At 43.0% G+C, this 25,279-nt stretch overlaps 1 protein-coding gene across 2 annotated transcripts in view; it reads right to left on the bottom strand.

Moving 5' to 3' along the window:
* STXBP1 (syntaxin binding protein 1) overlaps window positions 1-25,279 on the bottom strand; it is a 100,296-nt gene that overhangs the window by 5,021 nt on the left and 69,996 nt on the right. The window contains exons 13-19 of one of the 2 annotated variants that reach the window (XM_040322974.1): window positions 25,031-25,111; window positions 21,792-21,930; window positions 19,229-19,338; window positions 16,612-16,713; window positions 14,292-14,377; window positions 10,610-10,764; window positions 3,573-3,709 (exon numbers count right to left, since the gene is read on the bottom strand). In XM_040322974.1, the coding sequence (XP_040178908.1) occupies window positions 3,600-3,709; window positions 10,610-10,764; window positions 14,292-14,377; window positions 16,612-16,713; window positions 19,229-19,338; window positions 21,792-21,930; window positions 25,031-25,111 (783 nt within the window). In that variant the 3' untranslated portion in view covers window positions 3,573-3,599. The remainder of the gene's footprint in view (window positions 1-3,572; window positions 3,710-10,609; window positions 10,765-14,291; window positions 14,378-16,611; window positions 16,714-19,228; window positions 19,339-21,791; window positions 21,931-25,030; window positions 25,112-25,279) is intronic. The other variant, XM_040322975.1, reaches the window with a different exon arrangement.

The following is a 25,279-nucleotide window of genomic DNA, read 5'->3' on the forward strand; positions in this document are numbered from 1 at the left end:
GGATTTTATGCTTTTGGAAGTTGCTATATTGTATTAAAGCGGATGTGCCATGTAAAAAAAATATTAAAAGCCAGCAGCTACAAATACTGCAGCTGCTGACTTTTAATATTAGGACACTTACCTGTCCTGGAGTCCAGTGCCGTCCGCAGCAGAGGACGAGCCATCCTCAGTGAGGGAACCAGGAAGTAAAGTGCTCCGGCTTCACTACCCGGTTCCCTACGGCGCATGTGCGAGTTGCGCTGCGTCTGCTGATTGGCTCCCGCTGTGCTCTGGGAGCCGAGTGTTCCCAGAGCACAACGGGGGGAGAAAGGGAGGTGACGTCCTGCCCACAGTCTGCCCAAAACTGTGTGGCCCGAAGTGGGTGCAAATACCTGTCTTTAGACAGGTATCTGCACCCCCCTCCCCCCTGAAAGGGGGGAGGGTTCTGATCAGTGGGAGTTCCACTTTAGGGTGGAGCTCCGCTTTAAGTATTTGAGTGTATGGCATATTCTAAAAAAATATATAATATTGCAGGCTTTATATAAGCCCAGAAAAATGTAGTTGTGCCCCTAAAAAAGTGGCCATAGGCAAAGGTTCCCTCAGATATTATCTGGCACCAGCCAGGCTATATATGAGGTACCTCAAAGTGCTGTTAAGGCCTTCAGATAAACCAACAACAGAGGTCATTGGCATAGTGAAGTATTTATCATCATGCTCTGATAAAGAGGTGTCAATGGGTGACTTGGACATTTAGAGCACTACATTGGGTGTGTAGAACTCCTATGTGGTTGCTTCTAGACATGTGCATGCGTTTTCGTCCGAATTTCGGGTATTTTCGTTATTGTTTTAACAAACGAAAATGAACGCGCAGAATCCGAAATCCGACAAAAAAAAATGCTTTATTTTCGTTGCTACAACAGTTCGATATAGATAGAAGATTTGACATGACGCTGACAATAGCGATCTGTGTCTATCGAAACTGTGGTCGAATGTGCCTAACCTAACTCTATTAGTCCAAGATTATTCTACATAGAGAGGAAAGATTTGACATAGAGAGAAAAGATTCAACATTATAGAGACAGTGTTGGGGTAGACCATTCGACGTGAACGACGAAGATTCAACGAAGCAGCAAAAAACATAAAAACATTGAATCTGTCATTGAAGGCTTATGGTGTCTGTCGAAAGTTCTAAAAAGATTCGACAAGCAGCTAAACTGTACGAAGCCGCAATCGTACATTTCCGGTCAAATGCTCGGCCCATAGGCTATAGAAGAATTCTAATGTTGATTGACTAGTAATCATAATTAATAAATATATTTATTACTAGTCATACAACATTACAATTCTTCTATAGCTTGAAGGCGGAACATTTAACCGGAAATGTACAATTGCGGCGACGTACAGTTTAGCTGCAACTTTGAATCTTCTTAGAACATTTGACAGACACCATAAGCCTTCAATGACAGATTCAACCTTAATTAATTCGGATTCTCGGAAAATTCTTTTTTTTAACGAAACAAAATAAATAAAAACTAATTTCAGGAGTAACTAAATAAAAAAAATTTGCAGACGAAAACAAAAATCCGAAACTAAATATTTCAGTGTGCACATGTCTAGTTGCTGCCAATCATCAACTAAAACAGTTATTTGTTCTTCAGAGTCAGAACCATCCTTAAAGATGAAAGAGTTGCAAGTATATTTATATGAACAAAATTTTCACAACATACTTCACTTTGCCTGCATGATCTTCTGCCTAATATAGTTGGATTCATCAATATAGAAGCTGCAATGTTGCATAATTTAGACTGTTTTAGGAGGTTATTGTAGATATAAACTTGGCAATCCAGGCGCCAGGACGGTTATGACTTTTTGGCGTATCATGAAAAATGCAATCTTGGTAAAAGTGTATTGGTTAGGTTGGAAATGTTCACTTAAAATATTACTGTCTGTTTTACAAAAATACAAGAAATTCTTGTGGATGTGAAGATTGGGGGAAAATATCTACTTGCGTCAACTGCAAAATTTGGAATTATATAATCAGAATATTAGGCAAATCACGATTTAGTTTTTGTCTAGTTTTGAGAATTTTGTCTAAATGCAAACTCTGAAATTGTACATTATACCCTAGATGGATGTTATTCTGTCAAATTGAACTTTTATACATTAAAAATTATTTTTTTATATATTCATTTGTGTATCTTTGCACCTTTAAAGTCCCAATTTTCCTCTCAACATTGTTATCAATCAAAAGGGATGTGTTGCCAATGACTTACAGATAACAAGTTATCAATTTCTCTTATAATTTAGTTCAATCACAGCTCTGCTTGACCTATGTATAATGTCAGAATGTTATTCTGGTCAAATATAAGATGGTTTTCACTAAATTGTGATGCTGTTGGCATGATTGCCAGTGATGACTGGCATCGGAGGATATTCCTTGCCAATAGATATCAAGGCACTGTCTTTGGAATTGGGTAGATTATATCTAGATTGATATGGGTACAAAATGTCTGGAGTGTGTTCTGAGTATACATAACATATGAGCATGTATGTCCACCAGCCTTTCATGTGGCATCAAAGACATCATTTAGTACTCAGATTGCATCTTAACACCCATGTGATGTCTATGGTCAAATTTTCATCTACTCAGCATTTAAAGAAACCAGTGCAAAGAGAAATATGTTCATTGCTATTGATGAGTTCCTTCTTAAAATACTGCTTGCTATGTTGTCACATTAATCCTCTAAAATGGAGTGTCAAACCAAATGTCAAAAAATCATGAAGAGTTTAATTCATCATAAAAGTTTAGAACAAGACATGTTTTAGGAGTTCTTAAGTGTCCCCTTCATCAGGGCTTAAAATTGCTGGTAAAAGTCTGGTTGGTCTCAGGCTTGAATGGGTTACCAATTGTAAAATTTAAAATCTTAGTATTAACTATTTAATCCATTCAAGGCCAATTAAATACAGACTTGTACCAGCAATTTTAAAGGAGGGTCCCTTTAGAACCTTCAAAACATGTCGGCTTATCCTTTTGAATTTTTATGATGACATAAACTCTCAGTATTTGGTCTGGTGATCCTGACAAAGTGTCTACCACGACAACCATCTAACCAGCATCTTCAGAAGGAGAGGTCAGCATTGGTAACATACAAAGTTCTCTTAGCCCGGGATTTTGTTCATCTCGATAATATATAAGAATTTAAATGTTGATGATTCGATGTCCATAAGGAGTGTGGAGAAAATTAACAATTATGGAGGATATGGGATGAGAAATTAAAAGGAACAAAGGAACACGGAGATAAGTTTGGGAAAGTGATGTAACAATGAAAAGCATTACACAGGGTCATAATATAATAAGAAAAAAAAGAAAGTTGGGTCATATATTGATCATGGGGTGACATGATCAGCTGGAGGAAACAGGACACATTTTCAATTCTTCCTAGAATGACAATTACAACAGAAATAAAAACCAGCAAGCATTTTACTATAGTAAAAACGAGAGAAATGAATCAGTGACGTCCGAGCTGAGGGTGAGTGGGGCAGAGATATCCACAAAGGGTGGGGGATTTGGGGGTATTAAAGTCTCTCTTTACTTTTTTTTAGTCCCAGCTCGTTAGACCTCACTCCATGATGGGAGACGGGTCCTCGAATGACACCCGACTGCTGTCTCGGAAGTCTGGGTGTCTGAGGTCTCCAAGAAATTTGATGGGTGTTAATATGTGTGTGGAACCTGTGAGAGAAGAAAGGGGGGCTGACAAAGGCCTAAGACGGACAGGTAGGAGCAGTATAGGGATAAAGAGAAGGAACTGTTAAAGGACTAATGCAAAGAATATGCATGCGGAAGAGAGGCATGGTATAGAAACACAAAATAAAAAAACCAAGGAGGCAGCAAATAAATCAAAAATGCATGGTGGCATAGATAAGAAAGGTAATACGCATAACCAATGCTGAAATAAAAATAGAGAAATAGGCCTTCTCATAGACCAATATAAGGCAAAACAGGGTGAGGGTTGAATAGCAGAAGGATAAAAACGACAAGGAGAAAATGTCTTAGGAAACTCTAAGGAGACAGAGCCAGCAGGGATGCTTTGGTGATTCTGAGTTATTAGGAAAAGCAAAGCCAAGAAAAGATAAGAGCAAGTAGGGGGATGTTTACATGAGAAGGAGGGGGTCAATAGGAAGCGAAGACAGGAGGAGGCAAAGGAAGTTTGAGATAGAGGATGGAAGCACAGAATAGGCTCAGACAAAATGAAAAAGCACAGGGGAGTCTGAGACAGAAGTGAGAAGCCAAGAGAAGGCCGACATAGAATGTGGGAGGCTGGGGAAAAATAAGGATGTGAGGAGAGGCTGAGGCAGTAGCGCAAGTGAGGCTGAGTTAAAAGATAGAGCACAGGGGTAGTTGAAAAAGAAGGAAACTCAAGGGAAACGGAAGTAGAAGTAGTAAGGACAGGAGAAGCTGAGACGGAAGAAGGAAGGACAAGGGAATCTAAGACGGAAGAAGGAAGGACAAGGCAAGCTAGGACAGAAGAAGGAAGGACAGGGGAAGCTAAGACAGAAGGAAGGAAGGACAGGGGAAACTCGGACAGAAGGAAGGAAGGACAGGGGAAGCTAAGACAGAAGCAAGGAAGGACAGGGGAAGCTAACACAGAAGAAGGAAGGACAAGGGAAGCTAAGACAGAAGAAGGAAGGACAGGGGAAGCTAAGACAGATGTAAGGAAGGACAGGGGAAACTAAGACAGAAGGAAGGAAAGACAGGGGAAGCTAAGACAGAAGGAAGGAAGGACAGGGGAAACTAAGACAGAAGGAAGGAAGGACAGGGGAAGCTAAGACAGAAGGAAGGAAGGACAGAGGAAGCTGAGATGGAAGAAGAAAGGACAGGTAAAGCTGAGACAGAAAAAGGAAGGGCAAGGGAAGATGAGATAGAAAAAGGAAGGACAGGGGAAGCTGAGATGGAATGACAAAGGAGGCTGAGACAAAACAGCACAGGTGAGTCTCGGACAGGAGGAAGAAGCACAGGGGAGGATGAGGCAGAACAAAAAAGAACATGAAAGGGGAGGCTCAGAGAGGAAAGGGGAGCACAGAGATACTAAGAGAAAAAAGGGAAGCACAGGAGGGCTGAGACAGAAATAGGAAACACTGGGATGGCTAAATCAGAAGAAGGAGCACAATGGAGGATAAGTTCATGGGAGGTTGAGAGAGAAGAAGGAAGCACAGGGAGGGCGAGACAAGAAAAAATGCACCGTAACAGAGAATGGAAGCTAAGCAGAGGTTAAAAGAGGAGGAGAGAATCTCATACATTCACATAAATGTGCCATAAAAATATAAATAGGACTATAATAAATCAGTAAAGTCAATCCGTGGCTTTCAATCGCCATTATGGAATAGAAAAAGAAATAATACTGATAATACTGCCAAAAACACCTACTGTCCTCAAAGTGAAAATATATTATTTTCTAAATACAGTACATGATGCTGTGTTTAAAAAAAATGCTGGGCTATATAAAAAAAAACAGTACAGATTCCCTTTATGGTGAACCATTCTTGACAGAAATGCCTGCCCTGCCAATGCTGGCTTCCTTTAGAAGTTTTTAGTCCTTCGGCTTTTATACTGATCCTTCAGCATCCTTACTAATTGAAACAATGCTTAGGAGCAAGAATACAGCCAGGTCTCCTGATCTGTATACTCCAGTTCTAAAGTTGGCCAAACACTGATAGATTTTCGTATGGACGTTGGCGGTCTCCTCAGTACATTTGATAATGCCATCAGAGACTTGAATGTTGTTAACAAATAAATAAAATTTAGTTCACTTTTAACAATTAATTTTGGAATTAATTAAATTTCCCAAACAAAAACCACACTCACTTTTCAGGCTTGCTTACACTAGGGGATAGTATAGCCATGTGGTTGAGCCAGGTGTTTACCACCCATTAACTGCTCCCCTTAAGCTGGAAAGGAGGTAGGGGTGTACACGTGCCAAGGCCGCAATGCTTTGCTTCAAGGCTAGGGCAGGAAAGATACCCTCCAGCAGGGCCGATCTGCCTTATAGGCTCACTTTGCAAGCCGCTTAGGGCCCCTGCAAGGCTGCGGAGGGCCCCCCAAATTACTTGGGGCCCCAGGGATGTCAGGATCGGCACTGCCTTCCAGTCACATTCATCAGGGACTACTGCCTGCCAAACGTGACCCATTCAGGTGAATAGGGCCGTGCTGCAATAACAGGGAGGGTATTTATGAAAGGTCTCCGCACAAATGTGAAGTAGAAAGCTTCAAACAGTGTGGTTTCTTTGTAATCATAATGCAAAAAATACACTCAAAATCCAAACTTAGCACATTTTTGTGAATGGCATCCCAGGGCTCTAAGAAATTAGAAATAGGCAGAAGGAGGACATAAAGCTGAGTAGAGATCACAATGAGAAAAAAGGAAACAGAGGAGCAACAACATAATAGACAGAGATGGCTTACTGCATGACAGACATGTATGGGAAATTCATTGGATGGGGTATAGATCAGCAGTGAAGAAAGGGGAAGCATAGTAAAGACAGACAGACTGACAAGAGACAGCGAAAGACGAAACTCTTAACAAGAGAGACAGAGAAAGACATTAGACGTACACTTCTCTAGCGGTGAGAAAACTGCACAAAACTCCACAAATACAATTATTTATCATTACATTGGATTGGACTTCTAAATCGAATGTCAAACTTCCATCAAAGTGAAAACTCTCTGATGAGTAATTGGCTGGGATAGCCAATGATAATTGAACTTATTAGTAGCTTTATATTAAAAAAAAAATTTTTTAAACAATTTTGTAATAATTTTTGCTTTGGGATAGAGGGTACTAAGCTACAGTTTTTTCACCATAGGAAAAATGTTCATCTTAAAGAGCAACATTAGTGATAACAGACAGACGTTTTAACATTATAATCACCATAAACAGACGCAAATTTATTTTACAAGGCAGCGCATATAGTACAGGTGCTGTTCAAACTGTCGTCACTCACAGCAACAGTTTATGGCTGTCATGGCCTTAGTAACCCTATGCTTGCATTGGGTTATAGCAATGTTTTTCAACTCCAGTCCTCAAGGCGCCCCAACGTATCTTGTTTTCAGGATTTCCGTCAGTTGGGAAACGGCTGTGGTAATTACTAAGGCAGTGAAACTGATCAAATCACCTGTGCAAAATAATGGAAAGCCTTAAAACATGACCTGTTGGGGCGCCTTGAGGACTGGAGTTGAGAAACACTGGGTTATAGCACTCTGTCTGCCTTATTAAATAAAACACACAGACTTCAATGAGAAAGGCATAAAGACCATTTCAGAATGAACCACGCAAACACACAATAATATGCACCAACACGCAACAGACACCCATTCTACGGGTACAGACATACTTCTCTACAGGGCTACAATGGAAAGAGTTGGCATTGCCTACATCACAAGTCTCAAACTGGTGGGCCTCCAGCTGTTGGGAAACTACAAGTCCCATGAGGCATTGCAAGGCTGACAGTTTTAAGCATGACTCCCACAGGCAGAGGCATGATGGGACTTGTAGTTTCGCAGCAGCTGGAGGGCCACCAGTTTGAGACACCTGGCCTACATCATCCATGTTCCCATGGCCATCCTTCCACCAGATGTTAAAAAATTACAGCTGGTATTGGATTTGCAGTGTTGCAGTACTATTCTCAACCGTGGGCTCAGTAGACAATAGAAGCATGGTGGCAGGTAAGGCAAATAATTAATTTAAATAATACTTCTATAGCTTTTCTTCCAGGAGACTCAAAATATTTAGCTGGTGAAGCAGCCACCTTGGGCTCACTCACTCGATGCCAATTAACCTACTAGCAATGTAAAAGGAAACCAGAGTCCTCTTTGGAAACCCACGCAAGCAGGACATGCAAACTCTATTAAGAATGTGCCCTGGTCAAAATTCAAACCAAGGACCCCAGTGTTGTAAGGCAGAAGTGCTAACCACTAAGCCCCTTCTTCAATGGTGAGACCTTCTTCAATGTTGTACATGCTAAAGTAATACAGCACAAAGAGCACATAGCTCCTCTAGGGTAAGGAAAAAACTATCAAAACGATTGATAGCTTATAAAGTCGATGAATCCCAATAGATGTGAAATCTGCGTTTATTTTCCTACTTTCATATCATTGTGAAGGTGTACTGGGTACCCACCAAATAAGAGTCATTCCATGTTTGACTAGCAAGCCTTGTACACACGCACGCTTTTCTCTGCCAAAAAAGCTCCTGGGAGAGCTTTTTTCTAAGAATACTGTGCGTGTGTATGGTTTCTCGCCGAGAAAACTGCCTGGAATCTCTATGAGAAAAATAGAGAACCTGTTCTCCATTTTCTCATCGTGATTCTCGGCATAGTTTTCCTACCGAGAAACCCGAGCGTCTGTATACTTACCTGCCTCCATGGAAACCCGCGCATTCTCAATGAGACTTTGGCGTATTCGCGGTAGCTTCCAAGCTTCTACTGATACGCCGTCGTATCCCTGTTTCTATCTTTGGAACTGATCCACAGAATCAGTTTCACATAGATAGACAGAAGATCCGACATATGTAAGGGACTTACACTGTCGGATCTTAGGATGCAGTACCGCAGCCGCCGCTGGGGGCATTTCTCGTCGAAATGCCGCTTCGGGTATGCAAATTAGCACTTACAGAGATCCACGAAGCTTTTAAGCTTCGTTTTTTCTCCGTAAGTATTAGTTTGCCGTCGCAATATTAGGGCTGCTTTTACAAGGGTTAAACTGTTTAGGCCTTGTAAAAGCAGACCCTTCTATCCCGCGTCGCCGTCTTTTTTTTTTCAATTTTTTTTTTCCCGCCGCAACTCATATTTTTTTTTTAAGCCCGTCGCGATTCTCAAAACCCGGCGCAACGTAAAACCGCGCAAAGCACGTTGGGAAAATGACGTTGTGAGCATGCGCAGTACGGCCGGCGCGGGAGTGCGCCTAATTTAATGGGACTCGCCCCATTAAATTAGGAATGCCTTGCGCCAGCCGGATTTAAGTTACACAGCCGAAAATTTCTAGGTAAGTGCTTTGTGGATCGGGCACTTAGGTAGAAATTTTCCGGCAGTGTAACTTAAATCCGAATATTTAAGTTACACCGGCTGGCTGTGGATCTGGCCCAAAGTGATTGACGTGATGACAAAAGCTTCCCCCCGGTGCATAGAGCGCGTCACCAGTTTCCAAAAGAAGCCGAACGTCGGTGCGCAGGCGCCGTATAGTGCTGTATAGAGCCGACTCGCAGTTCGGCTTCTTTCGGAAACTGGTGACACGCATTATGCACCGGGGGGAAGCTTTTGTCATCACGTCAATCACTTAGGCCCCATACACACCATAGAATCTATCCGCAGATAAATCCCATCAAATGGGTTTCTGCGGATAGATCCTATGGTGTGTACACGCCAACGGATATTTATCCGCGGATAAATCTCCCCTGGGATGGATTTCCAGCAGATGGATATTTGCTGACATGCTCAACAAATCCATCTGCTGGAATCCATTCCAACGGATGGATCCGCTCGTCTGTACAGACTTACCGGATCCATCCGTCTAAAGGGATTCCCCGCACGCGTCGTAATGATTTGACGCATGCGTGGAATTCCTTATATGACAGCGTCGCGCCCGTCGCCGCGTCATAATAGCGGCGACGGCGCGACACGTCATCGGCAGAGGATTTCAGCGCGGATTTCATCGCATAGAAATCCTCTGAAATCCTCGAGAGGATTTATCCGCGGATACGGTCCGCTGGACCGTATCTGCGGATAAATCCTCTCGTGTGTATGGGGCCTCAGTCTCTGAATAGGAACGCCCACTCCCGCGGGAGCCACTACCCGGAAGCGGGGGGGAAAATAGCTATACGAGGGTATGTACAGCGAAAAAAAAAACATGTTTTAGGGTGAACCTCCGCTTTAAGATCCTCCTACAGTTTTCGTGAAATTTGACCATTTGATGTGATTTGGAGGGTGTGTGTAGGGGGAGGGGTTTTGTGGGGCCGTGGTTAAGTTCCGGCACCTATTGTTTGAGAAAAAAAGCCCTGCTGAAATAACATGGGTGCTCAGTATTGTGGCACCAAGCACCTGTAGAGATGTAGCCTAAATTGCACTGAACTGCATTAACTGTACAAGCTCAATAAACTAAGCAAAAGACAATGTAATCATGATAAACTGAACCTAGGAAGCTATAAACTGTCCCTGGACTGCGCCCGAACTGTCCTTGCTCCAACTGTTAACCACAGACCCATCTCACTGCATGCCTGGAGCATCCTCTCCAGGAAGGCAGATGATGTCCCATGGGAGGCCATAAATGGGTTACAATAAAAGTAAACTCACACTCACACAATATCAGTCATATACAGATGGATAAAAGCACATAAATAGGGACAATATTAAACGGGGGAGACACATCTAAACACAAAATATGGGCAATCACAAACACACATGAAACGCACTCAAAGAATAGAAACATATACATAATGAAAGAGACAGACATGTAAGTTATGATGGACGCACATACGCAGCTACATACGCACAGATTAAAAGTGTTTCTGTCCACATCCCAAAAGCAGATCCCAGTAAACAGCCCTGTGCATGTTGGATGGTCTATGCATACGTCACTCACCTATAAGGACTTCCCATTTGCCACTGGCCTGAGATACCTCATATGCACAGCGCATCTCACTGAAACCCAATCCACCAAGGATGAAGATGATCAGACGTGGACCAGCCCGGTACTCTCCTGGAGCCTTGTTCTTGTGCCAGTGTCCATAGCGGGCACTGAGGATAGAATGTTCAACAGGTTATGATGTTCAAATATTCCATTAATATAAAAGAGTATATTTTTTTAACATTGACTGGTATATAGCAGCAAGAGCCTTCCTGGTGGAACCATTGTCTTCTTTCTGTTTTATTTTGCCTTCCTCTGGATCAACTGTTGGTATAGAATTGTGAATATGTAGGTTTTCTGCAACTTAAGCAGAGCACCTTCCTTGTTCATCCTCCAAGAATTAAGCAACATACACACCCTACTGATCGTGATATTCCCTCTCGGAGGCCAGTAGTCACAAAAAAGGAAACTTTTGTGCCCTGGATGCTTGATCACCCTGTCCTTTGACACACTAGCACTAAATTGACCTTGAGTTGGATTGCAGCTTTTGAAATATGGATGTAGGTGGACAGGTTCCTAGGCGCAAATGAGAAGTATGAGCCCCCAGGACGTCTTAATAGTATCACAGGCCCCTGGGAAAAGTAATGCTCTGGGGCCCCTACAATGGAGACAGTGCAGGTAAACGGACATCAAGTAGGTAGGAGGCAGACCAGCGGAGCTTCCCCTATTGGGTGGAGCTCCGCATTAACTACATGAACAATCATTCTGTTACATACATAAAAGTAACAAAGCTGTCCTGTGCATATAATATATCTGCTAGATTGATGCCTCCCCAGCACTCTGACCCCTCTACACCCCTGATGTCCCCCCAGCACTCTGACCCCTCTACACCCTAGATATTCCCCCCAGCACTGTAACCAAATACCATAAGATACCCCTTGTATTGTGATCCCACTACAGCCCTGATACCCCCTACACTGTGGCCTCTCTACATCCCTTCCTTCGAGTCCTGAGCATTCAAGCTGCATGGGGCAGGGTCAGAGCCTCACTGGCGCTCCGGCCCTGCCCCTCCCTGCTGGCTGTGAAATAATAGGTATCATTCTGTACAGCACGGCACACCGTTGCCAGCCTACCTCCTCTGTGGCAACATCACTCTCAGGGCCATCATGGGGCCCCCAATTTCGGGGCAGCGTGGGCTCAAGAACCAGCAGCTTTGGGAAAAGTGCAGGGGCACCCATGCAGCTGGGGCCCCTGGGCAGTGTCCAGGTGTGCCCTCTCATTAAGACAGCCCGGTGAGCCCCTGGTATGTGCAACTTCATTCACTTTTCCAAAGGACGAAATTGCCAGTTTACTAACGATAACAATTTTACATAGTAACCTAAATAACTATGTAATGTAACCTCATTTTAGTGTCTAGGTCATCCCTATTCAACCTTTTATCCCCAAGGAACCCTTGCCATCACCAGATTCAGGGTCAATCAGCCACCAATCAAGGAACCCCTATCAACCTCTGGAGGAACCCTAGGATCTCATGGAACTCGGGTTGATTCAGGTAATGGCGCAAGGGCTATCATGTTTTGCTATAAAAAATAAAAAAAAGATAGGCTGGCCTACAGTCTGGCTAGGGAGCATCCCACTTCAACATACTAATTTGGAAAGCAGGGAAAGTATATTTTTTTTACATGTTTAAAGCCACTGATTAAAACATTGACACTAAAGACTGAAAGATACAAATAATTATGATATAGCCAAATACTAAGATTCTTTGGTGATTTTTTTTCCTGGTATCTCAGTGAAGGATATGGTCTCACCATAATACAATCTATTTAGTCAATCCAAAATTGTTATCGTTAGTAAACTGGTAATTTTGTCCTTTGGAAAAGCAAATTAAGTTGCATATTAATATTAAAATGACATACCAGAGGCTGGTGTCCGAGAGAGAACATCATGATCAGTAGGGTGTGTATGTGGCTTAATTCTTGGAGGACGAACAAGGAAGCTACTCTGCTTAAGTTGCCCACCCACTAAGGCCCCGTACACACGACCAAACATATATGCTGAAACTGGTCCGCGGACCAGTTTCAGCATACATGTTCGGTCGTGTGTAGGCGCGAGCGGGCAGAATTCCAGCAAACATTTGCCCGCCGGGCCTTTTCCCAGCAGACAAATATTCCTGGACTTGTTTTAAAACCGTCCGCTGGAATCCTGCCCGCTCGGACATGTTCGGTCGTCTGTACAGACCTACCGTACATGTCCGAGCACCCGCCATCCCTCGCATGCGTCGAATGACTTCAACACATGAGTGGAAGCATTCAAAAGGCAGACCCGCCCACGTCACCGCGTCATTGTCGCGGCGACGGCGCGGACACGCCCCGCGTATTGTTTACGCGCGGACTTCTGTACAATGGTTAGTACAGCCATCGTACAGAAGTCCCCGGGCAGACATGTACGGTGAAAACGGTCCAACGGACCGGTTTCATCGTACATGTTTGCCCGTGTGTACCCGGCCTAACATGCAGGAAAACTGGAAGATGGAAGGAGGGACTTCTTGTTGGTACTCAAGGCCAGATGCTAATCCAGCCCAGACTGGAGGAAGGACAGAATATGTCCCACTGAGAACTTCTGATACAGTGAGAGATAGCATCGAAAATTGTATTTTTTAGGATGCAACATTTTTACTGTATAATTAGTAAGACAGGCAACATAGAAAATCTCTTAAAGATTTACTAAATCCTAGTTTTAAAAAAAAATAACAAACATATCATACCTCCTCTGTGCATCTGGTTTTGCACAGAGTGGCCCCGATCCTCCTCTTTTGCGGCCCCTCAGCGGCACTGGTGGCTCCTCCTCTTTGCCCTGTCGGAGAAGCACTCCCTTTCAGACACCCGTGTGGGCACGCTACTGAGTCCTGCCGCTGCGTCAATTGACACAGACAGCAGGACTTGGCCCCGCCCCGCATGTCAATGGAATTTATTGACAGCAGTGGGAGCCAATGGCTGCGCTGCTATCAATCTATCCAATCAGGACATGAGACACCATCCAGAGCTGGTGTGCTCGTTCCTGTCGCAGGAATTACGGGGCTCAGTTAAGTAAAGGGGGGGGGGGGAGCTTCTGCATGACAGGAGTTTTTTTGCATAGAATGCATTAAGGTGAAAAACCTTGAGGGTTTACAACCCCTTTAGAGGCTACATGTTTTTTTCCTGGTGGGCAGGAGGGGAAGCTGCCTTAGGCGCAGTGGTGGGGGGCATTCCTCACTGCGCACTCCAGATGGATGGCTGGCAACCAGGGGGGCGTAACTTCATGCCTACTCTAACATCTACTGCTGTCCCACCAACATGCCCACTCCCTACCCTATAAGCCCATGAAAAACACAGCTTGCATATGTAACTACCTTCTAGCTGCTAGAAAGCAACTGATTGGCCATGCATGCTCACTGCACACTCCATGCCAACCATGGGCAGCCAGAACAAGGTGGCAGAGAATGGGTGCAAGGCAGTACACCCATTCTACGTCATGCATTAGCAGCGGGAAAGTGGGGTGCAGTTCTGCATACTTACCCTGGGCTCTCAATGATTCTGCCCCAGGTCTGCTTCAGCAACCATATGTTGGAATTATCTTTATGTTTTTGGAATTTTTGCACTCATTCATTGCCCTGCCTACATAGGCTCAATTTTTCATATGCAACTGGCATACCAACCTCACAGCCGTTGTACTAAAAGAAGCAGAAGAGCGTGTGGAGATGTATGGGTAGTGTTTTGTGTCCAGCTTGTCCTCAATGGTATCCTGGATCAAAGAGAATTAGGAAAATGTGAGATCCACTCTAAGAAAAGGACAGATCCTGGATACAACCAGGAGAATGATCAGGAGACACATGGAAGATAAAAGAAAACGAAATATCGTACAACTGAGATTGTCACCTGTTTTTTAGAATACTTCTCTTAAAGAGATATTAAACCAAAAAGGCAAGCTTTTTTTATATTACAGCTTACCAGTTTTTAGATGTAATGGCTGCATTTGTTTTCTTTTTTTTTTTTTTTATATATATATATACTTGGACTTACTGTACATTGATCGCCATTACTATGTGTTCCCATGTGGCGGCGTGGCAGCACTAAACAAACTGGATGGGTTTGGTTTTTATGATGTGTACTCTTGCTATTGTTCCTCATTAAAGTAAGTATTACACTATATGGTGTTTTCTATTTATTGGCTATGGTGTATGCTGAACAACAAGCGGAGTGCTGCCCCCTGGAGGATGTTCATTAGCAAACTTCAGACAGGCTTGTACATGGGCTTTCTTGAGCAGGGGGACGTCGCGGGTGCTGCAGGATTTCAGTCCTTCATGGCGTAGTGTGTTACCAATTGTTTTTTCTTGGTGACTATGGTCCCAGCTGCTTTAAGATCATTGACAAGAGTCTCCCGTGTTGTTCTGGGCTAATTCCTTACTGTTCTCGCGATCATTGAAACTCCACGAGGTGAGATCTTGCATGGAGCCCCAGACCAACGAAGATTGTATTTCCTGCATTTGTGAAAAAACTTTGTCATCCTCTCACCAAGCTGCTTGGCTATGGTCTTGTAGCCCAATCCAGCCTTGTGTAGGTCTACAATCTTTGGTCTTGGCCATGGTGGAGAGATTGGAATCTGATTAATAGATTTTTTCTGATTGATTCTTTTTTACTCCTTTCTTTACTGAGCTCTCAGCCCCTGATGATATCCCTATACCCCTGTGACGACGTCTTTGTGAGACAAAACGATTGTCGGGAAGTTGACGCGCTGGCGTCTTCGCCCATAGGAAGGGTGTCTGCTTGCCGGCCGGCTGTTTGTTTTTAAATGCGATTTTTATGGGAGCTGAGGTGGCTCAACGCGATTGGCACTGCGCTGACAAGCCATTCACCTGCAGCTAGGGGTTCGGATCCCGGTCTCGGCTACATGTGAATTGAGTTTGGTGGTCTCAGCCCGGCTCCCCGTGGGTGTGCTATGCGAGGTAAGCCTGCACTTAGTACGCCCACCTCCATCCCACAAAAACTACCACACTTACACACGCACTCGAAATTGGGTTAACATGCACGCACTTTGACCACGCGGTCTCTAAAAAGAGAGGCGAAGGACTAACGGGGCTGGTTGAGCGGGCTAATCCTCTCACTCCCTTATAGGGAGTCCCTCTGCCCCGTTGGGCTTCAAAGCGGAGCAGGTAGGCGGGCTGTGTGGGAGGACCCCCTCACACACCTACCATTGCCACCCGGGGCATGGAGAAAGGTGGCAGATTGCCTCTGGGGGAGGCCTGCCTACTCCCAACTCCTGCAGTCCGGCTCCTCTCTCGAGTACACGCACAAAATACACTTAAAAAAAAAAAATGCGATTTTATTCAGATACCTTTGTGAGTATATCTGATTTTTTATATATTAAACCTTGTGCATACAATATTATGCTATGCAAGTATTTCTTCCCTTGGTACTGTACGAGATATCTGGTGTGAGTGAGTTGATCGTTTCCACTCGTTCGGATCATTTCCATCAACCCTCCAGCCGTCGCCATTGACGAGATCGATCTGGATCCGCTCGGATTTCTTGTGACCATCTTCCTGGTGTACGACCTATTCCAGTTCAAAGTGTGTTTTCCAGGCCTATCTAGCCTGTGTTATGGTAAGCAGGCTTGTACTTCTGGTGAAGGGACACGTGTGGTATTGGTGCCATCTTAGATTTTTCTTCACGTTTTTGTCATTCTGGAATCATTTTTGCTTGACACATATGAGGACTTTTTTTCTCTTTTTTGCTGCCATTTGTTGGCAATTGGACTCTTATATTATTTAATATAATATCACATGGGTTACATTCACATTCATGCACCAAATGTGGTATTTGTGTTGTTTATATTTTAAGACATTTTCCACTGTTTATTTACATGTTGGTTTATAGCGCAGTTTTTCACTTTTTCTACCCCTTTTTTATACCCTCTCTACACCAAAAGAAAGTTTTATGGTAAAAATTCAAAAATACACCAAAAGCATATCAACTCACCTCCATAATATCTTTAACAACCGGAGTCCATCGAGACAACTGATAGGTCTGTTCGCTGATTCTCTCTTTGCGGTCTGGTTTGCTCCTGCGGCGAAGTGTGGACTAAAGATTGAGCAAATTATTATCTTGTGAAAAGACAAAGTGACAGCTTTAGGAAAAACACAATATATTTCCAATATGCTGGCCTGATCCTGATCATTATTAAATTGTCCTCAAAATTCAAGTCTTATCCAGATTATGTATTTATTATGTGAAGACCAATTCACAGCGTGCGGCAACCCATAGAAAGCACACTGATTGTATTTATATCCGTGGAGATGAATTCTGATTGGTTACTACACTTCACTCTTTTTATTTACTTACCAAATAAAATGAACAGATTTCCTGTTTGTATGTTATTGTGTGGCACCAACTGCATGTATTAAGTAAATATATATATATATATATATATATATATATATATATATATATATATATATATATATATATATATATATATATATATAGGGCTTTTTTTCAGGGGGAACTCAGTTCCACCACCTCTGGCTCTGACCCTTTGGTGCCTGCTCACTACAATCACTTATAAAGATAGAAGTCTGGTTTCTGTGTTTATAAGTGACAGCTCTGCACTCTGTGTGCAACCCTCCTGAACTCTGCGCTCTGTATGTAATGCAATCCTGGTAGTTAATGCCCCCTTAAGACCCTTCTACTGTTTGTGAAATCTGAACAGGGTCGTGGTTGAGTTCCTGCACCTATTTTCTGAGAAAAAAAGCTCTGTTATATATATATATATATATACACACACACACACTGTATATACATACACATACAGAAATTCATTGCCTAAATAAACTATTCTAAATAGTAATGAGCCAAGGTACAGCAAGCAGTCACATAGCAGGCCATCAGTCCAATCAGCTAAGGCCGCGTACACACGATCGGTCCATCCGATGAGAATGGTCTGATGGAAACCGATCGTGTGTGGGCGCCATCAGTTAGTTAACCTTCGGTCAAAAAAATAGGAACTTGCTTTAAAATTTAACCGATGGACACCTAATCGATAGGTCAAAACCGATCGTTAGTACGCACGACCATCGGTTAAAAATCCATGCATGCTCAGAATCAAGTCGACGCATGCTTGGAAGCATTGAACTGAATTTTTTTTCAGCACGTCGTTGTGTTTTACCTCACCGCGTTCTGACACGATCGGTTATTTAACCTATGGTGTGTAGGCACATCAGACCATCAGTCAGCTTCATCGGTTAACCGATGACAACGGTCCTTCGGACCGTTCTCATCAGATGGACTGATCGTGTGTACGAGGCTTAAGGCCACGCATAACATCATTGATCTTATGGCATCATTGACATCAATGTCGTTGTCTAAATATGACTATGTGGCCATATTTGGATAATTTCATCAGCCAGCATGTGTGGCAGGTGGGGAATTTCAGAGCTGCAGCTAATTGGGCCAGTGGTCAACTCTCCCATGTGTTTGGCCCAAATTTAGCTCATCACCAATTCTGACATAATGTATAGATGTGATTTATCGTATATGAAAAAACGGGTGCTATTTATATACAGTAATATCTTGGTTTGCAAGCATAATTTGTCCCACAAGCATGCTTGTAATCCAAAGCACTCTTGTATCAAAGCAAATTTTACCATAAAAAATAATGGAAACTCAGGTAATTCGTTCCACGACCATTTATTCATATACAAATGATCAAAATATGAGCAAAAGCTCATATTAATACTGTACAGTTCTGTAGTAGGAATAATGCACTGTACCTCTGTGTTGAAAAAAAAAAGAAGAAAAAGAATTACAGTTTTAATGTAAAAAAAAAAAAAGAAGAATTACACTCACAATGTTAAGGAGTCTGGAGCTCATCCATGTAAAGCTGCTTTGTACAGTATATTACAGTAAATCTGCTGGTGTACAGTATACAGTCCTATATGTGGCCAGAGGTTTGGGGGTGATGGTGGCTCCCAGTGCTTCCTGATGAACTCAGAGACACTCGGGAACTGCGGACATCTCTTCTGGGAGCTCCAAACGCACGTTACACCTGCTCCACCCAGCTGGGAGTGTCTCTGGGTGTCTCCGACAGATTTATTGTACATATACACAGTAACTTTACATGGATGAACACCAGACTCCTTAACATTGTGAGTGTATTTCTTCTAGTAGTAGAAGTAGTAAATCCAGTGCTCGTAAATCAAGACAGTGTTCGTATATCAAGGCAAAATTAAAGAAAAAATGTTGCTCGTCTTTTAAAACGCTTGTATACTGCGTTACTCGTAGACTGAGGTATTACTATAAATTATGAAATAAGGCTCCTTGAAGCAAATGACCATTCTGTATGAATAAATAAATATATATATATATATATATATATATATATATATATATATATACACATACATACATACAGTATACAAAATAAGATGATTGTAGTGGTCTTTGTGGTTGAAGAGAGACAGCCTATGAAGGAGCATCACTAAAAATGAGTTGTGTGCTTGTGTTGTATATATATATATATATATATATATATATATATATATATATATATACACACACACAAATACATACTGACCTTACCATTTAGAAATATACCTACATCAGTAATGATGGGAACTCCTAAATGACCCATATTGGTGATGATCTCGCTGTCTTCTGGTGGGATCTGTGCGTGCTGGATCAGTTTATTCAAATTCTCTTCGGTGATCCCTGATTGGGAGAGAAAAGAGACACATTTAAGCAAACTATACAAGAGGGAATGGGAGATGAAGAAGCAAGATCTGTGGTCAGAATTTGCCATATACATGATCTGGTACCTTTATGACAAGGCATCAGATGCAGCATGAACCCCAATATATTGGTGTATCCTTTAGGTTTTATACCAAAATTGAAGAACTACCATAAATGGATTCTGATTATGAAGTACTATTTATTACATCAGTGGTCTTCAAACTGCGGCCCGGGGGCCGGATGTGGCCCTTTGCTTGCCCTTTAATGGCCCTTATAGCACTATCCTGCCTACTGATACGAGACCCTATTCTACCAACTGACACCAACATTGGGACGCTATTCCTCCCATTGATACCAATGATGGCACCCTATTCCTCCCAATGATACCAACAATGGGCCACTATTCCTCCCACTGATGCCAATGATGGGGCACCATTCCTCCTAATGATACCAACGCTGGGGCACTTATCCTCTCAACGATACCAATGATGGGGTACTTTTTCTCCCAATGATACCAACGATGGGACGATATTCTTCCCACTGACACCAACGTCGGGGCAATGTTTACTACCACTGATGCCTGGAAACTTTCCATGCCTGCTGGTCGCAATCCGGCCCCCATGGAGTCTGATGGACAATAAACTGGCTCTTTGTTTATAAAGTTTGGAGACCCCTGCATTACATGAACTGAACATTTAGACCAGTATGTTGGAATCACGTGTTTGGTATCTAAATGATTTGCGGTTTCTTTCCCATTGTCACCCGGTATAGCTGGTGTTACCCTAAAGTAGTCTTTATCAACCTTTTTAACATGTAGGAACCTTTGAAATAACTTACCGGTCCCAAGGAATCCCTGCTAATAATTACTATGGTATATCCACAGCCAGGGCTGCTGTTAGAAATCACGGGGCCCCGTACAGCCTACCTGGCAGGGCCCCCCTCAAATATATCAAAACAAGATTTTCACTTAAAATATACTAAAATCATTCTTAGCGGACACAAAGATAACAGAGAAGCTGTGTGAATTAGCCCTTTTTAAATAGTTTTTTACATTGTTAAACAAAAACATTTTATATATTTTTTTAAAAACATTTAAATGTTTTGAAAAAAAAATATTTTACAATTTTTTAAAAATATGTTTTTTACATTTTTCCCCCAAGAATTTTATTCAATTTTACAAGGAATTAAAACAATACATAGTTACAATTTGTTATTTTTTTAATGGGACAGGGAAGCCGGCAGCTGTGTCTCTCCCTGCAGCAGCTGAAAGTCAGCTGCTGCAGAGAGTCACATAGGGCATCCTGTAATTGCCCCTCCATCCAACTGCACTGATTCCCTCTGCTGTTTGGGCCCCCCTGTGAGCCCGGGCCCCCTACAGGAGGACTGGTGGTCCCCCCCTATCAGCGGCCCTGTCCACAGCTCATATATCTACAGCCTGAAGTGATAGTCAGTGGGGTGAATGCTCCTTACAAAAGGTAATTAGTGTCTGTGGTAGCAGATCATTAGTGTCTGTGTTAGCAGATCTAAGAGGTAGACATCGCTCTTTGTTCAAGGAAGTCCTACCAATCTCTGCAGGAACCCTTGTTGAGAAAGGCTGCCCTAACAATCTGCAGGTTGATACCGTGTATTCAGTCATAAGCGTCTGCCTTGCAACAGTGGGGTCATCATTTCGAATCCCAACCAGGACTATATCTGCATGTAGTTGACATGTTTTCCCTGTGCTTGGGTGGGTTTCCTTCCACACTCCAAAGACATGTCGGTAGGTTAACTGGCTCTTGTCTTAAAATTGGCCTTAGTATGTACATGTATGCATGTGAAACAGGGACCTTAGATTGTAAGCTCCTTGAGGGAAGGGACAGATGTGAAGTTTCAGTATGTAAAGCCCTGCATAAAATGTCAGTACTATATAGATACCTTTATTAAATATATAAGAACATCGGGTTTGTATGTAGGCTGCTTCATTTGATTATTCTGTTTGTGTAAGATGAGGAAGGGGCAGATTGAGTAGTTTTCAAGTTGTCAAGCCTATGGGCCACTGGCCTTTTATGTTCAAGATGTGAGAAGCAACAATAGGCAACTCATCAGTACCGAGCTAGGGAAACTGATGAAGGACAACTTTTGACAGCTGAAAGACAAGTTGAGTACAGTCTGGTGTGTAGGACACAGGTGTTCACAAACCAGGAATGTCACTAGGCACTGACCTCCGGTTGTGACAATTTTTCAATGGACTGGTGAACCTGGTGTTCCCCTTGCCCATAAGGGCAAGGGGAACAAAAACCACAACGTTCACATTGTTGGGGTTGAGATCCAGAGGCAGTTACCCCTTTTACATTTGGAATATAATAGTAATGCTGTGGGCATTTCTATATACAGTATATGGCAGATAGGGAGATAGGGAAGAACATGCATTCAAACACAGTCACTGCACTTACCGTTCTTAAGGAAGATGTAAAGGAGAATGATGCGAATTTTATCATATGTACTGACATTTCCATCCAGTAGAATGGGTACAATTGCCCTCATAGGATCTTTGATCTTCTCGCCCTCTGCATCTGTGCCCATAGCAAGATCCTGAGAAATGATCATAAATGAATATGGAAGTGTCCTCCTTCTTGTAACATTAAAATCAGAAAAGTAACAATGTGCTAATACCATAAAATAAAGTAGGTATGACTGACTATGGGAGCCAGACTCTTATGTCAGGAATATCAAAGAGTACAGAAGGTGCACTGACATCAGAACACATGAGGTCAGGCTGGGAGGCACAGATATAACTGCTCTACTCCTATTTACCAGCAATGTGTTTATATTACATAAAGTGCAATTAACCCCGAAAAGAAATTTTTATTTTTATTTTGCAGCTTTCCAGTCCTTAAAGGAGTTCTCTGACCTAAAACTTTTAACCCCCGCTGTGCCCGGGCTGTAAAACTATACAAAATAAACTGTCACTTACCTGCCTACGATCCCCCGTTGTTCCGATATCGCCGTCCCGTTCTCTGGGCCCGGGCCCCTTCCGCTTCCTGTGTGTCGGTGACTCATAGTGCGCTCAGCCTATCAGCGGCCGCAGCAATGTCCCGTCGCGGCCGCTGATAGGCTGAGCGCACTATGAGTCACCGACACACAGGAAGCGGAAGAGACCGGGACCGGAGAACGGGACGGCGATATCGGAACAACGGGGGATCGTAGGCAGGTAAGTGACAGTTTATTTTGTATAGTTTTACAGCCCGGGCACAGCGGGGGTTAAAAGTTTTAGGTCAGAGAACTCCTTTAAAGTGGAGGTTCACCCAAAAACTTAATTTTTAACATTAGATTGAGGCTCATTGTGTCAAGGGGAATCGGGTGTTTTCTTTTAAAATCGAAAGCAGTACTTACCGTTTTAAAGATAGATCTTCTCCGCCGCTTCCTGGTATGGGCTGCGGGACTGGGCGTTCCTATTTGATTGCCAGGCTTCCAACAGGCTTCCGATGGTCGCATACATCGCGTCACGATTTTCCGAAAGTAGCCGAACGTCGGTGCGCAGGCGCCGTATAGAGCCACACCGATGTTCGGCTTCTTTCGGCTACTCGTGACGCGATGTATGCGACCGTCGGAAGCCTGTCAATCAAATAGGAACGCCCAGTCCCGAAGACCATACCCGGAAGCGGCGGAGAAGATCTATCTCTAAAACGGTAAGTACTGCTTCGATTTAAAAAATAAATAAACGATTCCCCTTGACAAAATGAGCCTCAATCTAATGTGAGGTGAACTCCCGCTTTAAGCCCTGTACACACGGGCCAGAATCTCGTCAGGAAAAAAACTTTTCTTTTGAATGGCAAGAACGCGGTGATGTCATCTATTTTTCTCGTCGAGATTCTGGCAGTTTTCTTGACGATAAACCTGAAAGCCTCGTACACACACACACGGTTTTCTCGCCAAGAACCAGCAAGAAAACTGCTGGCAGAGCTTTCTTGCCGAGAAAACCGTGCATGTGTACGAGGCTTTAGATTTAATGGCTGCATTCGTTTGTATTTTTCAGGCTTTTTCTTTTACCTGGTGATCCTGCCAATAACACTTCCTGTCCCAGAGCGACATGTGCTCTCTCCCTGTACTGCATCTAGAAAGAGCAGCGTTGCCACCCTAGGACAGAAAGTCCTAGGGTTAGGACTGTAGGACACCTCCGTCTATCATCATCTTCATACAAAAGGGGAAGATGTTCTGTAGTTCACGTAGGTGAACTCAGCAGAGCTGATAACACTGTTTGATAACACTAAAGAATGAGACTCCAGGTCCGGGGTGATACTAGACCTGATATACTCCAACTCTTGTCCAATGCCTGAGTAGCTGACCACTGTTTCAAGACTCAAACCCCGCCTGCTGAAGCTTGCATTAATAAGGCCTTATGCACACCTAGCATTTTGTAAACGCAAATGTATTTGCATTTTTCTTAGCGTTTTTTTGCATTACATGCATGGGGCAGACTATTTATTTCAATTGGCTGTCTTACATGAGACAAATGCGGCAAAGTAGCTCACAGAGCTTATTGCAGGGTTCAGTTTTACGCATAGTTTACTGCACTTAGGTAATGCACTAGGAGGTGGCTTCAACTTAGGTATTGCACTAGCAGGTGGTTTCAACTTGGGTATAACCACAGCACATCAGTGTGAAAGGGGGGTCCGACTAATTGGACCCTCCATTCACCTCTAAGTAGTGGCAGACATAAACCGGCTTGTGTCCTACCTCCAATCTGGTCCGCTTAAAAAAAAAAAACTTGGAGCATAGCAGAGCAGACATGGACATGCCATCCACCTGCTCCGTTCATTGTGGCCCGCGACCAGTTACCAGGTCGCTTATGTGGCCCTCGCTCTTCAAAAGGTTGGTCACCCATGCACTAAGAGGTGGTTTCAACTTGGGAAATCCAACAGGTGCGGCTTTAACTTAGGTACTGCACCAAGAGGTGGCTTCACCTTACTAGTTGTAGTGATATAATATATAGTTTTCAGTAGATAATTGATATTTAGGTATTAGTATGATGATGCAAGTTATGCTCTGCAGCAACACCCAAGTTCTCCAGAGAGTGCAATTTATTTGACTTCCAACACAGAACAAAGTTCAAAGTCCACAGATGATACAAATCCAACAGAGTACATATAATTCAGAGTCCCATTTCTCCTAGATGAATTATAGACCTGTGCCTTCATATTCATAGATAATATAACTAGACAAGACTGAATGCCAGCTTATATTGCCTATCCACTGAATGGCTGAGCAATTGGATTGGCCATCTTTGATCTACATTGTGTCTCTCAGAGTGACAGATAATGACCCTAGCCGGAGACAGCTTCAGTCATCACATGCCCTAATTTGCATTCTTGCATATTAACATCAACAAGTCTCTTTTGATATGTGCAATTATATTAACAGGTACCAAATGTGGCCTGAGTACAGGTTTGATGTGTAAAATAGACTTATCCTGGTTTCTTGCATATTGACATCAACAAGCCCCTTTTAATATGTGCAATTAGATTACAGATACCAAATGTCAACTGAAATCTGGCCTGGTCAATTTTGGACTTATACATATATCTATAATAATATAATATCCCACATAAATCGGCCAACATATTACAACACTAGTGCACTAAGAGGTGGCTTCAACTTGGATATTGCAATTACTTGATACATCATGTCTTACCTGTTCTACGCGGCAAAGTTTATCCACGGTTCCCTGGTAATGCTTCATGCAGTCCTCAGCCAGGTGTAGGTGAGTGGAGTACTGCAGAGAAATCACCCATTTACTAATTACTGCATAGCAATGCAAATGTTAACAGTCATGGCAAGACAGAACTGGGGAGTAGCCATCATCTATATAATGTAGACGCATGGTGAAATGGCACTAAGCACTCTGGAATTATGAGTCAATATTAAACAGGCTGGCTTTATC

Source organism: Rana temporaria, chromosome 9 (assembly GCF_905171775.1).
Source record: "Rana temporaria chromosome 9, aRanTem1.1, whole genome shotgun sequence".
In the NCBI taxonomy this organism is placed as follows: domain Eukaryota; kingdom Metazoa; phylum Chordata; class Amphibia; order Anura; family Ranidae; genus Rana; species Rana temporaria.